This window comes from Anolis carolinensis, chromosome 4 (assembly GCF_035594765.1).
Source record: "Anolis carolinensis isolate JA03-04 chromosome 4, rAnoCar3.1.pri, whole genome shotgun sequence".
NCBI classification, from domain to species: Eukaryota; Metazoa; Chordata; class Lepidosauria; order Squamata; family Dactyloidae; genus Anolis; species Anolis carolinensis.
The window spans coordinates 174917695-174927124 of NC_085844.1; the positions used below are offsets into that span (position 1 = coordinate 174917695).

Consider the following 9430-nt stretch of genomic DNA (forward strand, 5'->3'; position numbering starts at 1 on the left):
TGAATTCTGACTGACATATCTCTCAACCATATTGTGATTAACTCTAATACTGACAACAGCAGTCAATCAATCATCAGTCACTTGCTACATCCATCCTCACCTTTCTTCCCAACAGATCCTGACCTTATGACACATAGTCACATTGCATACATAACTCTGCTTTCCCTTAATTTATCTAATAACAGCATTTTCTACATCAGCCCAGAGCATCACAGTAACAATCTGCAGCAATTCACTCTTCACACTCAGTCCTTGTTTTCAGGACCTTCATTTACTATAAGTGTACAAATCTCCATCAAGATCAGGACTTTATATTTCTGTACTTGTATATTTGTATTTTCTTTTTAGCTCCTGGTCTGTTTGTTCTCCGTTCGCCCCATAGCAGTCCCACCTCAGGGGCTCTTCTTAGTCTCCATGAAGAAGTAGAAGCTTTGCTGTTCCTGTCTGAGGGGAAGCCTTATTTGATGGAGGTGATGCTGCTATTTTAACCCTCTGCTTCATGATTATCGGTTGAGCTTAATGCAAATGAATTTTTAAACAAGTTTTAAGAGGAAAAAAGAAAGTCATTCTCCTGCTTCTTAGACTTTTCTCTTTCCTTATTAGGTGATGCATGCATTGAGGGAGCTAACTGGATCATTGTTCATCCTCATTGAGATGGTGGTGTATGGCTGCTTTTGTAATGAGCACTTTTCCTTTACCATACTGCATTTGATCAAGGTAAGGAGAAATTAGTCAGAGTGAATTTTCAAAACATGGGGCCTGGAGCATTGGTTTATGTATGTGTGTCTGCAATTCTGCTGGTATTCTACAGTATATAATCTAAATGTCCTGTAGGCGCTTTTTTTCTCTACAGAGTGGGAGAGCTAATTCACATATAAAGAGATAGCTCTCCAGAGATTTTTGAATAACTTCTGATGTGTGCCTCTTCTGCACATTTACTATTTTGTTATACTATTGTACAATATCTGTCTGGCATTCTTGGCTCCTGAGCAATGTCTTCTCAAACCTAAAATGCACCCAACCACCACCAAAAAGATGTAGAATTTTTAGAAAGCAAGAGATCTGTTTGTTCATTTAAAACATTCACATCCCATTTTTCATTATGTACTTTCAGCCTGACTGCAAATAAAATAAGAACATCAGAAGATTTCCAAATTAAAACAACAAAATAGCTAAAACAGAATAAACAAAAATGCACTAAAGAAGTTGCATTTCTTAGCCAAGGATTTCCATACCTCTCAGTTCCTTGCCTAATTTCCAACAACATCTAAAGGTTCACACATTTCCCACCTTGATAGTTTGTATATTCATTTCCTTCCACCTTCTTTGAGCAGAACCAACTGGAAACAGCAGCACCTCATGAACTGAAGAACACGTTCCAGCTTCTTCATGAAATATTGGTGAGTAGACTACTTAATACTAAATATTTTTTCCTGACTTTATCCCCTTTCTGTTCATAGTACAGTAGAGTCTCGCTTATCCAACATAAACAGGCCGGCAGAACATTGGATAAGCAAAAATGTTGGATAATAAGGAGGGATTAAGGAAAAGCCTATTAAATGTCAAATTATGTTCTGATTTTACAGATTAAGCACCAAAACATCATGTTTTACAACAAATAAACAGAAAAAGCAGTTTAATACATGGTAACGTTATGTAGTAATTACTGTATTTATTAATTTAGCACCAAAACATTGCAATGTATTGAAGACATTGACTACAAAAACATTGATAACTAAAAACTTGACTACAAACTAAAATAGAATTGCATAAAATGAACTTACAGTAACAACATTGTCAGAAGTTAAATCCATAAAAGGTTCAGTCATTGCTGCCTAGAGAAACAGCTGTGGATCCAGGTGGTAGGCAGACTGCGTTGGATAATCCAGAACGTTGGATAAGTGAGACTCTACTGTATATACATATGTACACTTACATGCTTATGCAAAGAACACAATTCTAGTTTCTAGGCGCTAACTACTACATCCCATTTATTCTGTGGACTATACAGCTTATCCTCTAGTAGTTCTTATTTTTTAAAAAATAAATGTCATGTTAGCTGAATCTATTAGTTGTTTTTCTGACTTAAAAGTGGATATAAATTAGCCCAAAGTTTATCATTTTTCAATCAGATTCTTTTCAGTATTTTGGATTGTGTTCTATTACCATTATATGTTGATCTTTCTACTCCATGTTTTTTAATAAAGGTGTATTTTGATATATTATTATTATTGACACAACAACATAGTATGACATAGCAAACAAGATAGATATGCTGGATTTCGTATCACAAAATCACAAGTCGAACACTTCTCAAGTGTTTAGGACTGTGTGATGCATTTTCGGATGATGCGTGCAGATCCCAGTAAGGTGGCCTTCTACAGTTGACAGATCGTAATTTTGTCAATGTTTCTTGTTTCCAAATGCCGACTGAGATCTTTTGGCACAGCACCCAGTGTGCCCATCACCACCAGGACCACCTATACTAGTTTCTGCCAGAGTCTTTGCAGTTCGATCTTGAGGTCCTGATAGTGGCTGAGTTTTTCCTGTTGTTTTCATTAACTTGAATCCCACCCACGGGAGAACAGTGGGATAGGAATAAAATAATAATAATAATAATAATAATAATAATAATAATAATAATAATACTCCAGCTCTCCTCCCACAGTACTCAACCATTGCCCAGAGGGTCTCTGCAACATAGCTATTTAATGTCTAAAATGCTAGGGAACCGGAGAAGGGTCTACTGGTGTCCCTGCAACTGACAAAGGGATCTAAGAGGTCCTTCAGAGCATAATGCCATTGTAATGCATTCAGTTATAAGAACATAGTGAAGTTGTTATCTGCCAACCCTTCCACTAAGTAGCTCTATCAGAGACAAAATACGAGATTTGAAGGGATATCCGTTATCTTACAAGGGAGATGTGAATTCCTACTTACACAAGCAGAAAAAAAAGAAGGGATACTAGTCCATACTACACTGTAATTAATTCCTTCTTTTCTTTTGTTCAGATCATTGAAGATCCTTTACAGATAGAACGGATCAAATTTGCATTTGAGACTGAAAATGGATTGCTAGGTTAGTAAACCTATTGTGAAGAGTTCAGTATCAAGAATCAACCATGTAACTTAACTAGTTCCCTGCACATAAGGAGCTTCTGAGCTCTTCAGATGCCTGAAATTTGAAATTGAAGTAGCAAAAGCAACTATCTGGAAAAAGGGTAGTATTGTCTGCTGTCCAACTTCTTGCATTTTTCAGAGGCAAGTTGTTTGGGAACTGAACATTGCTAAAAGAATCCCAGCTCCTTTATTGAGTTAGATTTGAGGTATTATTAGCTAAACTAGTGTTAAGGAAGCCAGCATAATGCAGTGATTTGAATATTGGGCTACAATTCTGGCGTCAGGGTTTGAATTTCTGCTTGGCCATAGAAACCCATTGGATGACTTTGGGCAAGTCACTCTGCCTCATAGGAAAGCAAAGGCAAACCCTTTGAATAAATATTGCCAAGAAACCCCCTGATAGGTTTGCCATTCATTGGAAACTAACTGAAGGCGTACAACAGCAACTGGTGTTAAGGAGGTTTCAATATTGTTTGAAATGTTCTCCATTGAAAAACCTTAGTAAGCGCTATTGTCAGCAGAAGTAGGAATTAATGATCTTCAGCTATTATTAAAGTTCTTAATAAATGGTAAACTGATTTGATATAATATCTGTACTGATTTTTTCAACCGAAAGCAAGATCCACTTTGAGTCCCTAATACTGTTTAATGCTCTTTCTCCGACAGCTCTCATGCATCATAGTAACCATGTGGACAGCAGTCGCTGCTATCAGTGTGTCAAATTCTTAGTCACTCTTGCTCAGAAGTAAGTCAGAGAAATAGGAGGCTGAGATCTTTGGTCATACTGTGTTACTTCTAAGTTGCTTGAAGAAACTGATTCAAGGATTGTTTTCTTTTTGGTTCTCTCTCACCCATGATATTTTCCAACCCACAACAGAATATGGAGTCTTTTGACCCATCATTAATAATGGGTTTGCATAAATTATTCATTTAGTAACATTTTTCCTAGCTAACAGGATAAAACAGAAGAAGCATGATCAATAAACAGTTGTACAAAATAAAAATAAATAGTGACCAATGTTAGCAATGTGAAGTGCAGTTCAAGAAAACGAACATTGTCATGACAAGTTAGGACTAATACAATCTAATGAGCATTTCTAAATGTAAGAGACCATTTTAAAAGCAATTTTTAAAAAAGTTTTGGTTTGGTGCAATTGTTGGTCCAATTGTTGGTGCAAGTTCCATTCAGAATTTGGATTAATTAGACATTTAAAATGTTTCACCCTCTAGACTGTGTTGCCAGAATTCAAATTAGGACAAGCATTCAAATTAGGACAAGCATTCAAATTAGGACAGTGATGTTACATACTCAAATAATTTTTTAAATACAAAAAGGGAGCATGTCCCTTTAATTTCTCCAGATGTATAAATAATACTTTGCTTTCAATTTCCAAGGTGCTCTTCTGCTAAAGATTATTTCAAGGAGAATTCACATCATTGGAGTTGGGCTGTTCAGTGGCTTCAAATAAAGGTAGCTTTCTTACAAATGTTTTTCCCCCACATTGCTGCAATGCAAACTCATGTAGATGAATGTGGATTGGAAATATTCACTTGCATAAGTGTACAGCGGATTACAGTTTTAAAATCAAAACACAGACCTCATAATTCAAAATCAAATGAGAGAAAATAGAATAAACAAGAGAATAGCCCATGGTGATTTTCCTGACCCAGCAGCCCCCTACATCCTACCCCATATTATTCTGTGTTGACCTCCCAAGTGAAGCAAGGTAGGGATAGGAAGAGAAAGGGGCAGACTTGCTTGCATGTACTCCTTCACATTACATTAGGAATTGAAAGCATTAGCCTTAGCACTTAGGGAATACTCTTTATGCCATTTCCATTAATGGAAGTTTCCCCATTTTTTCTAGATGTCTGAACATTACTGGGCTCCACAGAGCAATGTATCCAATGAAACCTCAACTGCCAAAACTTTTCAGCGCACTATTTCTGCACAGGTCAGTCTAAATATGGTACTGCTTGACCCCCATATCCTCTGATTCTGTATCCATAGATTCAATCATCCACAGTTTGAAAATATTCCCTCCAAAATCCAAAAAGCAAACCTTAATTTTGCCGTTTATATGAAGGACACCATATTATTACTCCTTTGTATATATTGGGTCTTGACCACCCACAGATTGGTGATTGAATTGTATATTTGAATCTTTTGACTTTTACATTATAAAAAATACACATGTAATGAGAAAGTGTATTGCTGTTTTTGTTCACTTCTATCACTCTGTATAAGTTACTCTGTAGTATTGGCTAGTAGTTTCAGTTTTATTCTCCAAAAGCACTGCACATACAAGTTGATCTACAGGAATATATGCAAAAAAAAACATGATAATCTATGTGAAATGCATTTGATGCAGAAATTTCTTGTCATTCACTGCTTAAACAATGAGATAGTATTCAAGTTTTACAATAGGTTGGTTTATTTTTAAAATCTTCTGTTTTGTAACAGGATTCATTTATAGATGTTAGGGCTCCTGTATGGAAAATCCACCTGTCAAAATGTTAATAAATGGCATATGGGGTATTTGAATTAGTTTTAAAATGATACTATTTGGTATTGGGGGGGGGGCATTCAATTATATGAACCTCTTAGCATAGTTCATAACCACTCTGCTATTTTATTAGGACACATTGGCATATGCCACTGCCTTGCTAAATGAGAAAGATCAGTCTGGAAGCAGTAATGGATCTGAGAGCAGCCCAGCCAATGAGAATGGGGGCAGACATCTACAACAGGTAAATACAATAACAATCCAGTTTGAACCTATTACATACAAAATTGCTATGAGGGCTTATCGATAAGCAAAAAAACAAAACACCAGAAAATTGTGTTGTTCCTAATCATTGCTCAATCAGCTGGCATGCTGCATAAAAGCAATCACATTTTCTAAAATGAATGAATACTTATTGGTTAGAACTCTGCTTGTTGGTTTTGCTTTGCATATCCTGATGCTGAAAATTGATTCATATATTGAATTCCATTTAAATCAAGCTAAAGCAATATGTAAGTTGCGTATGTGTCTCCCTGCCGTTTTTGCAGGAACCACTTCCAAGTTCTCTGCTGCCGGTAAAGTTGCAATAATTATGACAAAATGATTTTAAGCTGTATGCTTTAAATCAAGGTGTTCATTCTTCTTGTGCCTTCTTTCGATTTGATGCTGTATTTACAAGTCAAATTGCACTTCCAGAAGCAGGATTTAAATTTTAACAGACATGCATAGGAAATTACACATGCTTGTTGACAAGAAAAAAATAGCATCTCAATCTCCTTTTAATGAAATAGTAGCTATTTCCTGTAGCTGTCACTGCTTCTTTTATGCATCAATGGCAAACATGAGGGCAGGCCTGCACAACCTGCAGCCCCTCCAGCTAACTCCCAGAGGCCCTAGCCAGCTTGTCCAGTGATCAGGAATTCTGGGAGTTGGAGGCCAAATCTCATCTCAAATTTGAAAATATGAAAGCAAGATTAAACTACCGGCTGAGTTTAGGTTTTAATATTAGAAGAAAACCCATACTGGATCATATTAAGAGTACACAATTGAGCTTTATGTTAATATACTGGCCAACTAGATGCCTGTGAGATGCCCACAGAGATGAAATAGTCTCCTCATATTCATGTTTACCAGCAACTGGTAGAATGCCTTTAATATATAGGCGTTATGGCTGGTGGTGGTTGACAGCATTATCCTTCATAAAATTCTTTAATAAATGATCAAAGCCGGCCACATTACACAAGCTCTTCCATTTTATAGCATGTGTCATCACAGTTCGTGTGCTTTCTTGATCTAATTTGTGCTTCTCAAGTCACTATTCCTTTAATAAGATGGGTTGTTACAGTATTGTAAGTCAGACAACCGGTGAAAACATCTGCACCTCAGCTGTGCAACAGTACTTCACTTAAGTCTTGCTCATGTTTTTAAAGGGTTCGGTGTCCCCCATGATGATCGGTGAACCTAAAAGTGACCTTGATGATGTGGACCCTTAAAGGCGAGCTGTATGCTGAAGAACAAAACGTCTAACTAAAGAACTGGATACCTGGCACCTTGAAATTGCTAGAATCCCGCCGCTTTCAGCTTTCGAGAGATCGGAAGTGAAAGCTTTCAAAGAATCAGTGGCCATGCTACTTCCTAAGAGCTATTCTTCAGCTGAGAAGTATAAGCAGCAGGCTATGAAGATGCTCCCATACTCAGAGGCTCTTTTGGGATTCTAGTCAAGGCAGGAGTCAATTAAAATCTGTCAAAAGATTTTACCCATTTAAGGAAGAAGTATAAAGAGCTTGAAATGTTTATTACGGTGAACCTTTAATGAGTGAATGTAAAAATATTGCTTTCCGTGATGCTGCAAAAAAACCCCTTGGTTTTTATACAGAAAAAAAAAATCTAACTGCCTTTAGGTATGAAGGGCAAATTTTTAAATATTTCTGAAATATTGGATAGGAATATTCAAAATAGTGTAAAAATGTGGTGACTTACACTTGGCACTGTAAAATATTAAGAATCAGTTTACACAAGGCCCTTTATATTTAATATGTCTCCGAGGTAATTTGTATAGCGCTTTACAGAAAGGGTTTGTTAAAATTGCCCTTTTCTGTAAGGATGGTTATTCCTTATGGAATGGTTTAGATACAAGAAAGCCTGGAATTGGTATTTCTTTTCCTAATGTCATAAGTAAATGAGTGAGAACAGTAAGAGCTTTGTTTATTCCAATAATACATGTGTATTGTGGCATCAATTGATTTTTTTAAAAAAAAATGTCGGGTAAGTTTATCAAAAAGCACTTTAAGACAGAATTTTATTACTGTTTGCCTCCTTTAAATGATCATTCTAATACTTGGGAGACATATTGAATAAATTGTAGTCTTAATGATGTGATTTGCAATCATTTGCTTTTGGTTACAAATTGAAAGAGTTTGAATTGGCTGCAGGATTCCTTAAGCAGGGATATGGATTTTTTAAACAAAATTTTAATGCAAGCAAAGGATTGTAGGCTTTGTTTAACCTGGCCAAGCAGCATTTAAAATCCAAGAGATTTATGAGTTCTTTAATAACTGGAAATCAACCATAACATGGGTATGATTTTCGCTTCCCATGTGAAATGCAGTTAAGTGATCTCTTTAGCAGCTGTAGATATTAAGGGGTTTTTTTCTGTGCCAATGTTGTTTCTTCTTCACTTTTCACGTTTTTCTTCACTGCTTTTGCCTTTGTTCAGGGATTTTGCCTTAAGTTAAACAAAATGCACCATGCAGATGAATTGAGGGGAAATCATTGAGAGTGCCTGGGTTACCTCTGTTGTGAAAAGATTTGCCAAGTCAAAGGCACAAATAGCCAAAAAGTGCCTTTTTATTTTCTTTTGACTTCTATGTATGGTTGCAAAACCTGATCAGGCACATAGCTTTCTTTACTCCGGTGCACTAGTTGTGAATATATTAGGTCGTTTCACTGTAGAAGGAACTAGCTGTACAGTTGGAATTCTTTGCCACAAGCATGAGTAAAAGGAAAGTGTTTTTTCAACACTGCATGGGTGAAAACAATGGCAGCACATTTTCACTGAAATGTGGCAACATTTGGGTATTTTATAAAATGCCTGAGACTTTTTAAATGTGAAATTTTAAAATTTGGAATACTGTCTGATGTCCCACCCTTTCCCTTATTGAATCACCTTATTCTTAATCCAAAGGAACTGGAGTTTCCATCATTTCCTATGGAAAAGATGGGCTCTTAACACAGAAGATAACTTGTAAAATCCTAAAATAGTTTGCTTTGCCATCAGATATTCTAAAACAATTGCAGGCTGTTTCCTTGAACGAAGCTGATGATATTTGGTTTTCAAGTAAGGTATTTTTTTTCCAGCTGCTGTCACCTGAAACTTCTGAAGAATATTTTTTTTAAAGAAAATCTAATGCAACAAATCTAGTTTGCTGTGTAAATTGTGACATGTTTCTATGTTGTGGTCACTTTTACTGCCAGTTTTTGGAAGAAAAAATGGATTTTATACATATTAACAGAATGTTCTGTTGAGGTGGGGCAATCACAGTTCGGATGGGTAACTCTCTTCATGTATGGTTTTGTGCAAATAGTTCAAAAGGCACTTGGAACTGAGAAAGGCTGTTGTCATGGGGGGGGGGGGGGAAGCCTGGTCAACAGAATAAAGTTTATTCCTCTCACCAGAAACGGTGCAATCATTAACTTGCAAAAAAAGAAACCAGTGGACCTTTTGTTGGTCCATTTTACCCAATAAACTGTTCTATAGTGCTATGGAGCAAAGTGTAGAATTTGCTGTCTTGAATTTTATCCTT

At 36.4% G+C, this 9430-nt stretch overlaps 1 protein-coding gene across 3 annotated transcripts in view; it reads left to right on the forward strand.

Moving 5' to 3' along the window:
- The window catches only part of usp24 (ubiquitin specific peptidase 24), a 96374-nt gene extending 86968 nt beyond the window's left edge, over positions 1-9406 (forward strand). For all 3 annotated transcript variants that reach the window (XM_062978274.1, XM_008109389.3, XM_003220151.4), the window contains exons 59-67: positions 349-470; positions 604-717; positions 1335-1400; positions 3013-3079; positions 3787-3865; positions 4516-4591; positions 4989-5075; positions 5761-5871; positions 7058-9406. In XM_062978274.1, coding sequence (XP_062834344.1) covers positions 349-470; positions 604-717; positions 1335-1400; positions 3013-3079; positions 3787-3865; positions 4516-4591; positions 4989-5075; positions 5761-5871; positions 7058-7120 — 785 coding nt within the window. In that variant the 3' untranslated portion in view covers positions 7121-9406. The remainder of the gene's footprint in view (positions 1-348; positions 471-603; positions 718-1334; positions 1401-3012; positions 3080-3786; positions 3866-4515; positions 4592-4988; positions 5076-5760; positions 5872-7057) is intronic.
- The last annotated feature ends 24 nt before the right edge of the window (positions 9407-9430 follow it).